The 18,996-nt window shown below is 42.6% G+C and overlaps 1 protein-coding gene across 7 annotated transcripts in view; it reads right to left on the bottom strand.

Moving 5' to 3' along the window:
• Positions 1-18,996, bottom strand: part of ccser1 (coiled-coil serine-rich protein 1) — an 86,267-nt gene that overhangs the window by 51,489 nt on the left and 15,782 nt on the right. For all 7 annotated transcript variants that reach the window (XR_004576679.1, XR_004576678.1, XM_034296355.1 and 4 more), the window contains 3 exons: positions 18,018-18,108; positions 14,708-14,825; positions 1,549-1,705 (listed from right to left, as the gene is read on the bottom strand). Coding sequence is in view for 5 of the 7 variants with exons in the window: in XM_034296355.1 (XP_034152246.1) it covers positions 1,549-1,705; positions 14,708-14,825; positions 18,018-18,108 (366 nt within the window). In the remaining 2 variants the exon portion in view is untranslated. The remainder of the gene's footprint in view (positions 1-1,548; positions 1,706-14,707; positions 14,826-18,017; positions 18,109-18,996) is intronic.

The raw sequence follows: 18,996 nt of genomic DNA, 5'->3' as shown, positions 1-18,996 counted from the left end.
ATCAGAAAACAGGAAATGAAATACTTTACATAACTAACGGCATTTTCACCACCTTAAACTTGGCTTTCAAAGGTATTCGGAGCATCTCGGAAAAGCATGTGGTGCACTAACGTCCTTCTGGTTGAACCGTGAGCCGCCACACTGCTGTGTTTTATCCAATATTAGACCGTTTTATACTCTGTGTGGAAAAGATAAAACACCACACAGGGGGAGCCGGGAGAAGAAAAGCAGCCGGAGCTCGATATCACGAGGTCAAGCAAATAAAATGCAAAGTAAAGAAACAAGTCATTCTTATTCTTGTTACTGAGCGGTTTACATACGGCGATGGAAGACGGCACATTTGCAAGTTAATGAGATTACGGAGTCAGTAGCGAGGGCAAACAATTTCCTCTTTAATATTCATGTCCTCCTATTGTGCTCTCCTCTCTTGCCCGTCTCCTGTACCGCCTCTGATTGTTGTTTTATACTTTCATTTTCATGTGGCTGATAGGTCTTCCTGAGGAAAACGCAACAAAAAAAAAAAAAAATTGATATAAAAAAAAAATAACTAAGAAACTCAGACGGTGACACGCTCGACTTGTGATCCCTCTTCGCTTCGGCCTGGAATTCGGTTTAGACAGCAGGAAGGTGATACTAGGTTGAGGTGACCTTCAATAACAGCAAAGGAAGTTTTGATTTACAGCTTGTGCCAGCGGTGCCTAATGTCTTGTCACCGTGAAGTACACCCGGGCTGCTACTGTCAGGCGCGTCATCTTTCCTAGCCAAAGCAGCCGTGTTCAGACTGCCGGACTGGGTCTCGTCTACGGCCATTTTAGAACTTCATGTACAGAATGTAAACACAACGACGTGGGGTCCGCCGGGACAAACAATGTGTGGTTTTCTCATCTAATCAGCCATTACACAGGAATTGATAATGACACGGGGATGTCATTTCATTGGGTTTGCCTAGCCGCCCCGGTTGCTGTCCATTCCCAGTATCAGGCTAAAACCTCCATTCATTTACAAGCCAAATGCGCACAGATATTCAAATTAGCGCATGCAAATGACCCCACAAACAAATGTGTTGTTTTTTTTTACACCCTGTTCAGGGCCAGGCCTTTGATCAAGCAAAATACCAGTAGATGAAGATAATCTACATGAGGGTTGCTGTTAGCCAAGTAAACACATGATTTCTGATGTCACATAAAATTTGGTTGTTAATCAAAGAGCAGCACATATTTACACATCACTGACCATGTCAGCCCCTCCCTCCCTTCCCCCTCCCTTGCTGCTAGCCAAGGTTTTACGGCAGGTACATTCAAATGTGAACCTCAAAGCCAGTCCCACTGCTGATTTTCATTACTCCCCCTCTAATCAAAGGCTGATTTGGGCCCAGGAGACCAAAATCCAGAGTGGGTGCAATCAATCGTCAGGCAGACCAAAACAAACAGGGAAAAAAGCTGCACCGCAGTCTGTTGGATTTGAATGCCCCCCCAGGTCATCCCCGGTCACCTCCCGGCGACCGACCGCACCCCCACCCCCCCGTGACTGCGGTCCCCCGTGTCCTACCTCCTGCAGGGTCCTCCGGAGGCGTAGCAGCAGGGTCTTCATGGAGGTGCAGTCTTGCTGCATCAGCCTGAGGGGCAGCGCCTCCAGGCCCGGGGCCTCGTCATCCCGTCCCAGGCACCAGTCGGCAGGCAGCAGGGTGGTGGGCCGACACAGCTCCCTGCAATGCAAGCACACAGACAGCTTTACGCAGGCGCCGTGCGGGCACACCCCAAGACATTCCTCAAAGTTCCATGGCGTTGAACACCCCGTCGATAAACACAATGGTGCTGAAAAGTAACGTCGGGCCGTTCTGTTTGAACCAGGCCCTTTGCCCCGCTGTGTAAACAAAAAACGACCACCGTCTGTGCTTTTGAAACGGCTGTCTTGTGAGACGCATTTGGGGAGGATAGGCTGGTTGGGGGCGCAACGGCGAGTCGGTGGTGTTGATGAGCCAGCAGCTTCGTGATAATCTCAGGTTGGCAGCGTCTCGAGTTTCCAGCGGTCTAAAACGATGACGCACAGGGAGCTGATGACACAACATTAACCATATGTCCATACTGCCAGAGCAACACGGAAACACAAAAGAAACAACACCATTTTCGGGCTGGTGTGGCTGGGGGGAGGGACTTGAAAGTAGGAATCAGAGGTAGACAGGTGGAGAGATGTGGTAGAAGGTGGAGAGGGGCACTGAACCATGGACTGTGGTGGGTAGCTGCATATGGACCAGGAACTGGGAGTTTTGCAATTTTGTTTGATCTTATTTTTTCATGTACTTATCAAAATGATTTTGTTTTTCAAAAAGGTAGACAGATAAGAAAACCAAGCCAGGGCTTGAATCCCTGTCTCCACGGAGCATGTGTGGTTCGGAATCGGGAGCTGTACCCCTACAACAGACCTGGAACTACATGGTTTTTCTACCAGAAACTTGTACAATATGACAAAAGTTATTCAAGTATAAACGGACAAAGTCATGAGGATTCCAAAAGCAAATGGACATTCCGGCAAAATCTTTACTAAATAGCTTGACACAAACTTGATCAAAAACAATTCTACACCGGTCTGATGGAACTGCAAAGTTTCTCTGTCTAAAAAAACCTCAACCCAGAAGGTCTAGGTGTCTATTCAGAAATCCACCAGTCCCGCAGCCAAGAACATTCATCATGTTTGCTAATATCAAGTGGATCTACTTCCTCTTAGGAAAGAATACTTAATTACCGGCAGGACAGGAGCAGTGATTCATTACTTCATATCAGCAATTAGCATCGCAGATAACCTTTGTCTACACAGGTTTAAAATAATCTCTTGTTGAGGGTTCCTCGTCAAATATGCTTGACTTAATTAGCAACACAGCACCAGGGTACCACCTGACTCGAGCAATGAGAGATTAATGGTGTCCAGATAACCTCATCCATAGAAGCCTCCATTTTAGTTCTGCATCCTCCTCAATTTCACTCCAAAATGGAGACTTCGCAAAGGGGATTGAAATGTTTTGCCTGAAAATGATATTGACTGCAGACCCAAATCATCTTCGGATGTATTGATAAGAGCGGATTTCCTCCTATGCAGACATTTAAGGACATTACGATGAAGAAAATGTCTAATTTGGATATCAGAGATGCATTACAGGTTGTCACTGAAATCTAGGCAAAAGGCCCTGCTTGAGTAATAAGACAACATTTTCTGAAGTTGGAGAAATAACAAGTACAGCCTTGTACAATTTCACATCTGCTATCTAGAAGTTTAGACTTCCAAAAACTGCGATGATAACAACATGAATTGCATTCAAAAATTGAGAGGCTCTGGTTCATTACGAACAGTGCCCAAACCACTGAGAGTCAGCACAGAAACCTAGATGAATTGGCTCCACTGACGCAATAGTAACACCTACAAAACGACAACACTTAATATAAAATAACAAGCGATGAAACGATTCACAATACCCATCAATTCTTGGATTCAAATGTAGCATTCATCATCAGAGAATCTCCTCAAATACCAGGAATCAATAACTCACAATACCCCTAATGACAAAGTGAAAACAAAGAAAAGTTGAGAAATATTTGCCAATTTACTGAAAATGAAATACTTTTTTTGCCATGTTTGAATACTTGTGTATATTCAATATCACTAAAAACGTGTTTTCACTTTGGCATTGTGGGGTATTGTATGTATATTAATGGCAAAAAAATAAATGTAATCAAATAATAAATTCAGTCTGTAACAAAAAAATCTGTAGAAAGTTAACAGGTCTGAATGCTTTCCACAGGCATTCATTTCCTAGGATGCTGTTATTCAATGTGCTCTTGAAATGTGATTTACACAAGAGCCTAACCTCTGACCCCAAGAGCCTAACCTCTGACCTTTAGCTTTTTTGACAGCAAGGGTTTAAGGTCATGTTTAGATGGGGTTAATCCATATGATTCCATCATAACGCGGCAGTAATTTGGCCATGTCCTTATGTGTCACCTGTTTCCATTATGTTTGTGCTAGATGCACCATTTCAGCAAGCTCTTGAGAACCAGGCAATACAAGCCATTAAGGTAAATGTATTACTAGAAGGCATTCTTCACTGTCCTTTTGCAGAGGTGGGGTGCCCTAACAAGACAGACATCACTCAGACATCTGTATATATCGAACCGTTTGTGACACATGCATCAATCGGTTATCATCACCATTTCTCGCTTAGACACACAGTGTCTATAATAGCCGACTCTGTCCAGAGTTGGAGCTACAATCTCATAAGTAACTAGAATCAGGAGTCTCTGGGACGCGTGAATGTGTGGTTTTGCTCTAATATGCACACAAGCAATGAAATCAACCAAAAGGGAAGCTAAGGAATCAGTAGAAAATCCCTCTCATTAGGTGCACTAACATTAAATTCCTTAAAAATCTAAAAAACGAAAAACAAATATGTATGTTCTATTTTCAGTAAAGTCTGTGGAACAAGGAGTTGGATTAGGTTTTGTTTCACAATGTTTCGGGTAAGTAACAGTACTCGGTGTGAAAAGGGAAAATGAGGTTAAAACATGTTTTTCCAAAGAATAAAATTAAATAAAAATGATCCTTTTCTCAGTAAATAATTAAACATTTTCAGCTGTAAATAATTCAAATATTTTTTTGGTAGAACCTGCCTCTATGCACATTAGCACTAAAGGCACTTTAGTGATATCAAATAAATTTCCATAGTTTTTTGGGGGGGGAAAGCTACATGGGTCCTACTCCAAATCAAAATGCAAAACCATCCTTGCAAATTCATCTTAAAACAATAGCCTAATCTTCACTTTGCACTTGGACCTGAATGTATTAAGGTGATCATTTCACAACAAGAACAGCAACCTTAGTGTACTGTTACTCAAACACACACCAGACATGTCATTTACACAAAAAGGCCCAACTCACACGCATCTACATGTAATGCATTGATCCAAATCACAAAATGTCTTACCCAATTGCACTGAATAGTTTCAAACTACAATACTGCACAGCTCCAGAAAGAATTAAGAGACGACTGCAACTTCTATCTTTCCTTTCCAAAAAGGTTGAAAAGGAAAGTTCTGACTGAGGAACAGAAGCATTCAATTTGCAGTGGTCTCTTTAATTTTAACCCTTCTGTTCCTCACTCAAAACCTTCCTTTTCGACTTGTTTGGAATGGAAAGGAAAGGAAAAGGTGCAGTGGTCTCTGAATTCTTTCCGGAGCTGTAATTTCTGTACTGTATCCTATGGATCTAGAACAACAATGAATAGTCTTTAAAGGGTAAGACTAAAAATGCCTAAATCTAGTCACAACACTCTTGTTTGCCAGACGCCGTGGTCAATGGCTTGTCAGGCTTTCACAAGTCCCAGTAGTGCCTCCGTCGACTTGTGTTCTGGAGGTGGTGACGCGTAAGACCAGGTCCACCAAGAGTGCCCTGACTGATGACACACGATCCATCACACAGGTCTCCTCTGACTTCCTGTCCGTCGACCAATCACGCGGACCAGATAGAGAAGTTCTCCTTCCCGAGTCTCTCCTCCCAGAACTATTTCATAAAGTCAGAGAAGTCAAAAAGCTGAAAGTCTGTAGGAGAAAAAGGAGGGGAAAAAACCCACACCCGTTTCACAGAACATTAGGCATAAGTGGCTCAGGGGAATGTTAGGGGGTGAGGAGACCGTCACATTTGCAGTCGTCGCCGCTTTACGTCGAGACGCTGCAACAGAGAAGAGGTGCAGAGTCATTTTGTCCCAGAAGTCCAACAGTTTGCTCCACTGCGGTGAGCGCTGCCATGATAGTGCTCTTGTGTTCGGCGTGTTGAGAGCCAAGGAGGCCTCCCCCATCTCAGTGAGTTACAGGGTAGACATGGGGACACCACTGCAGATAGTCTCCTCAGCACATGATGAATCCCCTACAGGAGGAGGGCTGATTTCTCTACTCTCTCCCAAGGACGATCAATCTTGTCACTTTGTCAAGGCTGTGGATTAGGGCTGATAGCCAGTGTCCTTTGGTCTGGCTCTGCCAGGATGTCTGTACTCTACAGGCCTGAAGTGAATGAGCGGTGGATGAGAAGACCAGGTATGGAGTCGACCCGGGAACGACTACAGGATGCGTCTGGCTGTGACCTAACCAACGCTAGAATACAAAGCTCCTCTCTGAAGCGATCCATTTCACTATTCAGTAAAAGCCAATTAAGTGCAAGTTTCATTATTTTTACTGAACTCTGGCAGAAAATCATTGCTTGTGCTCAGAGCAAAACGTTTCTCTTTTGTAAATGTTTTCCATTTCCGGAGAAAGGCTAACCGACAAATAATTACACATAGTAGCATTAATTATGGCTGATTAAAGAGCATTTGCAGGGACTGCAACAAAGATGAATAAATCATTCTCAATCAACAGTCTACACGTTCCAAAAACTAAAACTAAATTAACATTGCGAATGAACACCAAAGGGAGTCCTGGGTAGGTTTTCAGAGTTGCTGATGTTGTTGCTGTTGTTGTGTATTGTCTTCATTGGTGGCACCATATATTATCCTTTTTGTTGGTAGGATCCTTCCATCTCTATCTATGGCAGTGACCCTCAAGCAAACAAAATGCTATTTTATGTTTAGGGGTTTAGGGTAAGGGGGGAAAAAGTGTTAGATTTAGTGCCAGGGCTTTGTGGTTAGGTTTAGGGTAAAAAATGTGGGTTCTTAGGTCTGAGCTTAAAAATCAGGGTAAACTGTCCCCAAAATGTGATAGTAATTATTTATAGAAATACCCGGTAAGCAACACGAGATCCTGTCTCAGGATGATCTGCAAGGATCTCAAACTAATAAGGTCCTGATGTGTTTTTCCTCTGAGCCATTCATGTTTATCCTTGGTAATCCCAAAATGTCTAGGCCCATTTACCATTCACAAGCCCAAAATCCTCTTAAAAATCAATGAAGGCATTTGCCTACTAGTCATGACATCCATTGTGCACACTTCACAGACCGTACAGTTCCCCAAAGAAATTGTGCAATAGCTCAACTCCCCGCAAATTAATCACTGCGCAACATGCGCATTAAAACCTGTCAGAAACCAGAGGTTAAAAGGCATACATATTATCTTGAAGGGGCCACGGTCATCACAAGTGTATGGCCTCAATGAATCACGGTGCAGGTTGGTCGACGCTGAGAAAACAGAGGACGACAAATCTTCTACGTAGGCCAGGTTGCAACACACGAGGCCAGGGCTACTTCCACCTCATAAAGTAATAAGCTGCTCACGCACGGGAACCAAAGGGACACGGCTCTCCGAGGCTTACGGCGCCACTACCCCCCTTTCACAGGGCCACAAAATGAGGAGCTCATTAGGGTCCACCTCCAAAGCTACATCTGGAAAAGACCTGTTCAGAACGTCACTACATGCGCAGGTGAAAACTGTGAGAAAGACTGACAGAGGAACCTACGAGAGAAAGCAAGCAATTATAATGACAACGGAAACAAGCATTTTAGCAAAACAACTGATGTTGGGATTGGACGATGCCCGTCAGGTTTGTGCAAGGAGAAACGAGGATTAAGAAAACCCTTCGCCAGGGTCAATTAGCAGAAATTTACTAGCAAACAGTCACTCGTTTTTTACCCTAAAGCTTGTTCTGGGCATCATCCACCTTGTGCAGAACGCCTCTCCTGGCCCGAAATGTCTCCTGAATATTAGGGTGTGGAGAGACGGAGTGAAAAGGAGACAGTTCCCATGGCGACCAAGAAAACAAAATTGAAAGTGGTGAAATTACATTTATCATGATTCCCGCCCGCATACAGTAATTTCCTACCAGGCCCTCCGCTACGGACTGACTCATTATTATTTACTTACACGCAAAAAGGATGTCCGACATCAAAGGCAGATGAGAGAAGGGAAAAACAGAATGTAGCCACGGTGGGTTTTATCAGAGACATCAATGAAGCAGCAAATATCCTGAGGGCTGAACTTCTGAGGATGAAACAAATGTAATGTGCTCAGGAGGGAAGTCGGGTGGGTGGGTGGGTGGGGGCTTTTACTTAGCCACTTCTCGGGCCCCTCCCGTTCTGGAAACGTGTGACCTTGGGCTGAGGTGAGGCTCTGTCCCTGACAGTACATAGCGCTGAACCGTGCCAGGCACTCACTGGAAAAGAAAAAGACTGTTTTCGTCCAGGTGGTCTCCGGGGCCACGCGGGTCTTTGAAGACAAACATTTCTCCGAAAGTTTTGGCGTTTAGCGGTTGTGCGTCACGGTAGCCACTGACGTGCCAGAAAACACCATCGACGTACCTCGTCACGGACGGAAATGAGTCAGCCACGAGGGAACACGGGCAGACAAGGTAATCATCTGCAAGACGCGTCGGGCACGTACAACTGAACCGCGAGTTAAAAATCTAACCGCACTGCAAAACATTCACTGCACACCCAATAAACTCAAATGAGCCTATTGTCAATGTGTGGAGACAAATCAAAGGCAGTATATTACCATAACTGCAGTGATGAACACACACCCTTTAACTAAAAGTCGTGTTTTTTAGCAAATATCCACTAGAGGGAGAAAAAAGAATTAACAAAGGCGTTCTATAAATATACAGACGTAACAGACTACACACCAGAGTAAGACTCTCCATCAGCGTTCACTGACAGACCACATAACAAAGCTTCCCCTATAAAGACAATTAATATAGCAATGCAATTGTTGCCATGAGACTTTTATCTATGCCTGTTCCTGGTTCTCATTGTTCTACCTAATCGGTTCCACCCCTGGAAGGAAGTGTTTGGCGCTAATGGCTTTGTGTGATAACAGCTTAGTGTAAAGAGCAATAGGAAATCCTCTTTGGGGTTTTAATAGGAGTCTTGGTTTCTGGAAGTAGGTTGATGGCTCAGGGTTGGGAATGGGTTAAAGATGAGCTGTACAGAATGGTATCCACATCGTTTTTAAACATGGCTGTGGGTGCAGCCAAGTGATGGATTCGTCTCCCACTTTACACTGCAGGGCAAGGGAATCAATGATATGCGCATATTTCGGGATACTTTACGGACGGGCACAGTTTCATCCATCATTCATCATCCTCCTAGCTGGCAATTGCAGCTGGGTGGTGTGACTTCTCTTTTTTTCAGTGTTTTTTTTTCTCCCTTTCCTCAGTCTCCTCTCACAAATTGACTTTGGGAATACTCCCACCTTGATCCGTTTGAAGAAGGTGGTGACCCTTGTTTGTAATGAATCAGTGCAGACCGCAGCCCGCCCCCCCCCCACCGTCCCCGGTCCCCATGGGAGCAGACCACGACCGAGCGTCACGCTCGCGCACTTCAAACTTCCCCGCCAGTTTATGGCCAACGCTAGCATATTATATATTCAACACGCAAGAACAGCTCCCCTCCTTACTTTCCTCAAGGCCTAGGAGTTTTTTCCCCCTTCTGCTTCTTCTCTGATTTTATTACTCAGTGGTCAGATATATTGCCATTGCAGGGAATTACATTGTTCCAAGTTACTCTTACCTACGAGTCGTGAGGAGACGGAATGAGACGCCAGCGTTGAGCCCATTAAGACGGTAAAAGAGAAGGCCGAGCGATGGGTAAATTAGCCGTTCATTCGCGTTTCAAAGCGTCATCCATATGCCGGCCACGCCTATACATTGGGCTTTATGTTAGAGGTACTCGAGCGAACCCCGGCGACCGTCTGTGAAGACGTGTAGTCTAGCTACAGCGGCGGTTAAATAAGTGTCCGCAGTGATTAAGCCCGCGCACTCGAATGAAAAGGCAGTCTTATTGATTGCTTCACTAAAATGTATCAAGGGCTGACTAATAATTATGGATGTGATAGTGGCTTAGATTGATGTGTGCGTGTGTGCTTGCTAATTACCCCTGAGAAGATCCGTTCAGAAAGTTTCCTGAAGTGGCCAGCCGACTTGGGGTGCTATCTCTTTAATCAGACAGAAGGAATGACTGCGGGAACTGAAATCAGCATTAAACAAATTAGGCAAATGTCGTAATGATCAGCCTATGCGGGGAATGACAGGTCCCAGTTTTCATCCCTTATTAGGTTAGATCAGATGTAACTAAGGCAAATGTGCCCCTTGTCAGGATGGAACCATTGTTTAATACCTCCAGTAGCTCACATTGCTTCGCCCCTTAGAGTCACTTTGAAGTACAGTGTCATTGCTGTTCTGTCTAAATCAAGACAATGGCACAGCAGAAGAAGCTGGTGTAACGATTTCTAGAGGAAGGTGCAGTATGGTGCGGTGAGCGGTATAGGTGCAGTATGGTGCGGTGAGCGGTATAGGTGCAGTATGGTGCGGTGAGCGGTATAGGTGCAGTATGGTGCGGTGAGCGGTATAGGTGCAGTATGGTGCGGTGAGCGGTATAGGTGCAGTATGGTGCGGTGAGCGTTATAGGTGCAGTATGGTGCGGTGAGCGGTATAGGTGCAGTATGGTGCGGTGAGCGGTATAGGTGCAGTATGGTGCGGTGAGCGGTATAGGTGCAGTATGGTGCGGTGAGCGGTTTAGGTGTAGTATTGTGCGGTGAGTTTTGTAGAGTAGTATACTATGGTGTAGTGAGTGTAGTAAAGTTGTATAGTATAGTAATGGTATAAATGTATTTGTGTATTAGAGTGGTGTATGTGATGAGTGGTATAGGTGTAGTAGGGATTAGTGAGTGGTACAGGTAGTATGGTGTGGTGAGTCATATACAGTTGGGCTCATAGGTTTGCATACCCTGGCAGAAATTGTGACATTTTGGCACTGATTTTGAAAACATGACTGATCATGCAAAAAAAACTTTTATTTAAGGATAGTGATCATTTGAAAACATTTATTATCACATAGCTGTTTGGCTCCTTTTTAAATCATAATGATAACAGAAATCACCCAAATGGCCCTGATCAAAAGTTTACATACCCTTGAATATTTTATGGCAATTAAAGGTGAATTTTTAAATTGCAATTAGTGTCTGTGTGTAAATATTCTATGAGTTTGTCAGCTCTCACGTGGATGCACTGAGCAGGCAAGATACTGAGACATGTCAAAAGACCTGCGTAACAAGGTAATGGAACTTCATAAAGATGGAAAAGGATATAAAAAGATATCCAAAGCCTTGCAAATGCAAGTCAATCACTACTGTTCAATCACTTATTAAGAAGTGGAAAATTCAGGCATAACGTGGGGAGAACAAGTATTAGATACACTGCCGATATTGCAGGTTTTCCTACTTAAAGCATGTAGAGGTCTGCCATTTTTATCATAGGTACACTTCAACTGTGAGAGACGGAGTCTAAAACAGAAATCCAGAAAAACACATTGTATGATTTTTAATTAGTAATTCATTTGCATTTTATTGCATGACATAAGTATTTGATCACCTACCAACCAGTAAGAATTCCGGCTCTCACAGACATGTTAGTTTTTCTTTAAGAAGCCCTCATGTTCTCCACTCATTTCCTGTATTAACTGCACCTGTTTGAACTCGTTACCTGTATAAAAGACACCTGTCCACCCACTCAATCAAACAGACTCCAACCTCTACACAATGGCCAAGACCAGAGAGCTGTGTAAGGACATCAGGGATAAAAATGTAGACCTGCACAAGGCTGGGATGGGCTACAGGACAATAGGCAAGCAGCTTGGTGAGAAGGCAACAACTGTTGGCGCAATTATTAGAAAATGGAAGAAGTTCAAGATGACGGTCAATCTCCCTCGGTCTGGGGCTCCATCCAAGATCTCACCTCGTGATACCAAGCCAAGGTCAGTTAGATCAAGAAAGACTGGCCAATGCCACAAAAAAGCCCAGTTATAATATACCCGACAACACCTTGACAAGCCTCACAGCTTCTGGCACACTGTAATTCATAGTGAAGAGAACAAAACAGAGCTTTATGGTCACAACCATAAGCGCTGTTTGGAGAGGAATCAACAAGGTCTATAGTAAACAGAATACCATCCCCAGTGTGAAGCATGGTGGTGGCTCACTGATGTTTTGGGGGTGTGAGCTCTAAAGGCGCGGGAATCTTGTGAAAATTGTTGGCAAGATGAATGCAGCATGTTATCAGAAAATACTGTCAGACAATTTGCATTCTTCTGCTCTTGGACTTTCCAACATGACAATGACCCTAAGCACAAGGCCAAGTTGACCCTCCAGTGGTTACAGCAGAAAAAGGCGAAGGTTCTTGAGTGGCCATCACAGTCTCCTGACCTTAATATCATTGAGCCACTCTGGGAAGATCTCAAACGTGCGGTTCGTGCAAAACGACCAAAGACTTTGCATGACCTGGAGGCATTTTGCCAAGACAAATGGGCAGCTATACCACCTGCAAGAATTCGGGGCCTCATAGACAACTATTACAAGTTGCACGCTGTCATTGATGCTAAAGGAGGCAATACACAGTATTAAGAACCAAGGGTATGCAGACTTTGAACAGGGGTCTGTTCATTTCGTTCTTTGTTGCCATGTTTTGTTTTATGATTGTGCCATTCTGTTATGACCTACAGTTGAATCTGAATTCCATAAGAAATAAAAGACATGTTTTGCCTGCTCACTCATGTTTTCTTTACAAATGGTACATATATTACCAATTCTCCAAGGGTATGCAAACTTTTGAGCACAACTGTTAGTGTAGTAATGATTTAGCGAGTGTAGTAAAGCTGTGTAGTAATGGAGTGATGAGCTTTATAGAGCTGTGTAGTAATGGTATAGGTGTAGTTAGTGTTATAGAGCGGTGTAGTAATGGTATAGGTGTAGTGAGTGTTATAGAGCGGTGTAGTAATGGTATAGGTGTAGTGAGTGTTATAGAGCGGTGTAGTAATGGTATAGGTGTAGTGAGTGTTATAGAGTGGTGTAGTAATGGTATAGGTGTAGTGAGTGTTATAGAGTGGTGTAGTAATGGTATAGGTGTAGTGAGTGTTATAGAGCTGTGTAGTAATGGTATAGGTGTGGTGAGTGTTATAGAGTGGTGTAGTAATGGTATAGGTGTAGTGAGTGTTATAGAGCGGTGTAGTAATGGTATAGGTGTAGTGAGTGTTATAGAGCGGTGTAGTAATGGTATAGGTGTAGTGAGTGTTATAGAGCGGTGTAGTAATGGTATAGGTGTAGTTAGTGTTATAGAGCGGTGTAGTAATGGTATAGGTGTAGTGAGTTTTATACAGTGGTGTAGTAATGGTATAGGTGTAGTGAGTGTTATAGAGTGGTGTAGTAATGGTATAGGTGTAGTGAGTGTTATAGAGTGGTGTAGTAATGGTATAGGTGTGGTGAGTGTTATAGAGTGGTGTAGTAATGGTATAGGTGTGGTGAGTGTTATAGAGTGGTGTAGTAATGGTATAGGTGTGGTGAGTGTTATAGAGTGGTGTAATAATGGTATAGGTGTAGTGAGTGTTATAGAGTGGTGTAGTAATGGTATAGGTGTAGTGAGTGTTATAGAGTGGTGTAGTAATGGTATAGGTGTAGTGAGTTTTATACAGTGGTGTAGTAATGGTATAGGTGTAGTGAGTGTTATAGAGTGGTGTAGTAAAGGTATAGGTGTAGTGAGTTTTATACAGTGGTGTAGTAATGGTATAGGTGTAGTGAGTGTTATAGAGTGGTGTAGTAATGGTATAGGTGTAGTGAGTGTTATAGAGTGGTGTAGTAATGGTATAGGTGTAGTGAGTTTTATACAGTGGTGTAGTAATGGTATAGGTGTAGTGAGTGTTATAGAGTGGTGTAGTAATGGTATAGGTGTAGTGAGTGTTATAGAGTGGTGTAGTAATGGTATAGGTGTGGTGAGTGTTATAGAGTGGTGTAGTAATGGTATAGGTGTGGTGAGTGTTATAGAGTGGTGTAGTAATGGTATAGGTGTGGTGAGTGTTATAGAGTGGTGTAATAATGGTATAGGTGTAGTGAGTGTTATAGAGTGGTGTAGTAATGGTATAGGTGTAGTGAGTGTTATAGAGTGGTGTAGTAATGGTATAGGTGTAGTGAGTTTTATACAGTGGTGTAGTAATGGTATAGGTGTAGTGAGTGTTATAGAGTGGTGTAGTAAAGGTATAGGTGTAGTGAGTTTTATACAGTGGTGTAGTAATGGTATAGGTGTAGTGAGTGTTATAGAGTGGTGTAGTAATGGTATAGGTGTAGTTACTGTTATAGAGCGGTGTAGTAATGGTATAGGTGTAGTTACTGTTATAGAGCGGTGTAGTAATGGTATAGGTGTAGTGAGTGTTATAGAGTGGTGTAGTAATGGTATAGGTGTAGTGAGTGTTATAGAGTGGTGTAGTAATGGTATAGGTGTAGTGAGTTTTATACAGTGGTGTAGTAATGGTATAGGTGTAGTGAGTGTTATAGAGTGGTGTAGTAATGGTATAGGTGTAGTGAGTGTTATAGAGTGGTGTAGTAATGGTATAGGTGTAGTGAGTTTTATACAGTGGTGTAGTAATGGTATAGGTGTAGTGAGTGTTATAGAGTGGTGTAGTAATGGTATAGGTGTAGTGAGTGTTATAGAGTGGTGTAGTAATGGTATAGGTGTAGTTACTGTTATAGAGTGGTGTAGTAATGGTATAGGTGTAGTGAGTGTTATAGAGTGGTGTAGTAATGGTATAGGTGTAGTGAGTGTTATAGAGTGGTGTAGTAATGGCCCAGAGACACCACCACCAGTAGTGAGTGTTATAGAGTGGTGTAGTACATGTATAGGTGTAGTTAGCGGTGTATAGGCGTAGGAACCACTGTAATAGGATGTAGTAGTGAACAGCTGCAGGGCTCACTCTCACCTGTGGGTGGTGGTGTCTCTGGGCTCCCTGCCAGGAATCCCATCTATGGATGCCTCCATGGGGGAGTGGAGAAGGTTCAGACAGGAGGCCAATGACTGGCTGGAGTCTTCTCTAGATACTACACACACATACACACACACACACACACACACACACACACACAAATAAAAAATGCAGACGTTTTTAGTTAAGGTTAAGGGACAACTGGCTAGTGTTTACAGTAATCCTCCCTGGACGATATACATTAGTGTCGGCCAAATGATTTTTTCTAATGTTTCATTAAAGGCTACAAATTGAGGAAACTGTAAAAAATAATAATAATAATAGAAATGCTTGAAATTGGAATTTTCAAAGAAAAATAATAAACAGAAAACAAATATACCCTTTCCAGTCAGAGAACGAGGTGCGGAGTAAAACACACAATGGCGTGTTTGTTAATCTCATTAATACAGAGACAAGACAGATAACTAAGGATCTGACGAGCAGAAATAACCGGGTCTTTAAACCCGGGATATGGATGGCTCAGCTTCAAGGTAAAACTCAATGTGACTCGGCTCTGGAGCTCATAAATTGCTGTGAAACTGCCTGGTTTTTAATAAAAAATGCCAAGCAGGCTCCTGAGAGAGCTAAAATAGGAGCACCCGTGAGTTGATGTGTGTCCATCCCTGTGCGTGTGTGTGTGTAAATTTTCTTACCCACTTACTTTTCTTCCACACACGAGTCTCACTGTGTCTTTGCTTTAAGTGACACAAAATGTGATTTATCAAGTATTTGCAAGGGATTTCACACCAAGGCCTGAACAATTTTTTACATAAAGAAACAACTTTTTATGCATAATAGCTTATTTCCTTTCCACGTGCAGTAAGGAAACCACCCTGGGAGGTTCTGTCTAGGGGATTTGTGCTCAGAGGAGTTTTTCGCGTGCTCGGATGTAACCCCTCCAAAAATAGAGGGACATTAAGATAATTAAGATTGAAGGTAATTCTCCAAGCGGCATAGATGTTGAATGCCTAGAGATACGAATGTCTTGCTTTACTGACTCAGACCTCCCGTTAGATAAGAATCAAGTATGGGGCAAATCTGCCCTGTTAACTCTACTCAAGTCACCCAAGAAACAGATCGTGCTACTTAGGTTTTCACAAAAGGTGAAACCAAATGTTTTATACTTGGCTAAGGCAAAAACACATAGATTCTGGTCTTCAGTTTTAAAGTTTGTGGAAGTGTGTTTTATATGGGGATTTTTATATCTAGGGGTAGGCCAAAAAATATAAATATATACACACACTACCGTTCAAAAGTTTGGGGTCACTTAGAAATGTCCTTGTTTACCATGAAAACATACATGAAATGAGTTCGAATAGGGAATACAGCAAAATAAATAGTAAATATAGCAATGGACAAGGTAAGAAATAATGACTTTTAATTTAAATAATAATTGTGTCCTTCAGACTTTGCCTTCGTCAAAGAATCTTTCTGCCACAACTCATTCCTCGTGGTCGCAAAATACCAGGTCACTCCTTCTTCCTTAAACCGGTAATGCAGTTTGGAGCTGTGCTTTGGGTCATTGTCCTGTTGTAGGAGGACATTGGCTCCAATCAAGTTCCATCCACTGGGTATGGCATGGCATTGCAAAATGGAGTGATAGCTTTCCTTTCTCTAGATCCCTTTTACCCTGCACAAATCTCCCACTTTACCACCACCAACAACATGAGGCTGACATTGGCAGATGGAATCAACCACTCCTCCAGCATCTTTTCATGTGGTCTGCATCTCACAAATGTTCTTCTTTGTGATCCGGACACCGCTAAAGTAGATATGCCTCTACATAACACTTCTTTCCAATCTTCCCTCTGCCCAGTGTCTGTGTTCTTTTGCCCATCTTAATCTTTTCCTTTCATCGGCCAGTCAGAGATATGGCTTTTCCTCTGCAACTAAGCCTAGGATGCCAGTATCCCGGAGTCGTCACTTCACGGCTAACGATGACACTGGTGTTTTGCGGGTACTATTCAAAGAAGCTGCCCATTGAAATGTGTTTCTCGAACTAGACACACTAATGTATTTGTCCTCTTGCTCAGTTGTGCACCGGGGCCTCCCACTCCTCTTTCTATCCTGGTTAGAGCCAGTTTGTGCTGTTCTGTGAAGGGAGTAGTACACAGCGTTGTATGAGATCTTTAGTTTCTTGGCAATTTCTCACATGAAACAGCCTTCATTTCTCAGAGCAAGAATAGTTTCAGAAGAAAGTTATTTGTCTTTTGTCATTTTGAGCCTGTAATCAAACCCATAATTGCTGATGCTCCAGATCCTCAGCTAGTCCAAATAAGGTTTTATTGGTGGTTTAATCGGCACAACAGTTTTCAGTTACATAATTGCAAAAAGGTTTTCTAAAGATCAACCAACCTTTTAAAATGATACACTTGGATTAGTAAATACAATGTGCCATTGAAACACAGGACTGATGGTTGCTGATAATGGGCCTCTGTACGCCTATGTAGATATTTCCTTACAAAAAATAATCTGTTTCCAGCTACAGTATTCATTATAGCTGGAAATGGATGACAGAAATGGATGACAGAAGTGTTGTAAAACCACATCACAAACTACATGTTGTTGCTTTCCTAATGCAGTGAATGATTGAGATAAGAAAACAAGGCCAGCCTCGTAATCATTCATTAAATACGTCAGCCTCATGTTGTTGACTTAAAAGAAAACAAATGCTATTCTTCTCCAGGCTGTCAGTCCAATCCAAGGGACAGCATCTTTAAAAAACCCATACCGCCACAGCTGATCAGCTGATAAGCTGAACAGAAAGAGTAAAACAAGTGCAGTCATTGCAACTGTATTTTTAGATAATTACAGTATGTATGACTGTGTCTATTTATAAAAAGATTAGCTTTGTGACATCATGCCGTGGCCCTAGAGTCCCGACCAAACAGGCAGAAATTCAAAAAAAGATTGTCTTCAGAATAAAAGCTAAGGACACTTCTAATTTACCTCAAACTTTTGAACGATAGTGTATAAAAAGGCCTGTGTGAACTTGGATATACAATCACCTCCAAAACCGAGGCCGCTAATGATAAACACAAGCAGGAAGACTGTAATAAAATCAACAAAACATACAAGTGACATTATTGTATTTTCAAACACTCAAAAGGACACCTCTTTGTATCAGCTGTCAAAGGTTTTGCATTTGATCTTATTGGTCATGACTAATTCTACATGTAGGGATGAGTCTACCGGCCCAGACCGGTACACCCCATAGGGAATAGTGGGCAGTTTAGAATGAGGCTGGTGAATGAATCAGTGTTCGTACGGTGGCGTTGGCGTTGGTCATCGGAGAGATCCAGGTCCAGCATCAGGTCGTCCTCATCCAGTTCAGACGAGCCCAGGTTGTTCAGCACATCCTGAGGACACAGGAAACATCTAGATGAGAGCGCTGGACACATTTCGATGACAAGCCTGATGTCTGGCACTTTGGGAGTCGGGTCCAGATCTGCAGGACTGAACGGATTTAAAACAAAATGTTCGTGCATGTATATCGTCCTCGACAGTACCCTGAATATTATTGTAGTCCGATAAGGCGGGACATTCAAATTAATTGGCGGATCCATCCTGATGACCCAACTTCAACCAGGTCATCTTCAGGAGAGGTCAGCCAACTAATTATACTGAAACTGACTAGTTCAATATGGATCCAGATGAATAAAAAAAAAAAAAACTGTTTTCATCTTCATGATAGATACTATAGGGACACAGTACAGTGCAAGGTCTTAATAACATTAATGTTCTAGGTCACCACACTAGCAGTGACCTTTTCTTTATTGTTACGGTTCATCCAGAGACGTTCTGGAAAGGATCATTAAGGCAGAGGTTATTAAATTCAGCCTCTTAACCTCATAATCAAGGATGTTATCCATTGAAATTTTGAATCCACTAGCCCAGTTACAATATATTTATTAATCTTCATTTCACCCTCTTATTGTTTTTTCTGTTTCAAAGGGATATTCTGCCATCTTGTGGTAAGTGCTGGAACAACAGTTTCTGGTAGAACAATAGAGGAAAACTTATTAGATGGTGGCGATTCACAATAAATGCAGACAAAAAATACACTAGCACTTATTTGTAGATAATTAAATATCTTTTGTAAAGCTTTGCGGAAGGAATAGGTATTCTAAAACTAAAAATGTGCATGAATTAACAGCATAGATTACAGTAGGACAGTGAACCAAATGAGACCGTGAATCAAATGAGACAGCGGATCGTGCTTGGCCAGAATAGTGTTGCTGTCTGGA

This window comes from Esox lucius, chromosome 13 (genome assembly GCF_011004845.1).
Source record: "Esox lucius isolate fEsoLuc1 chromosome 13, fEsoLuc1.pri, whole genome shotgun sequence".
NCBI classification, from domain to species: Eukaryota; Metazoa; Chordata; class Actinopteri; order Esociformes; family Esocidae; genus Esox; species Esox lucius.
The sequence above is the reverse complement of the archived record's forward strand: the minus strand, read 5'-3'. Positions and strand labels throughout refer to the sequence as shown.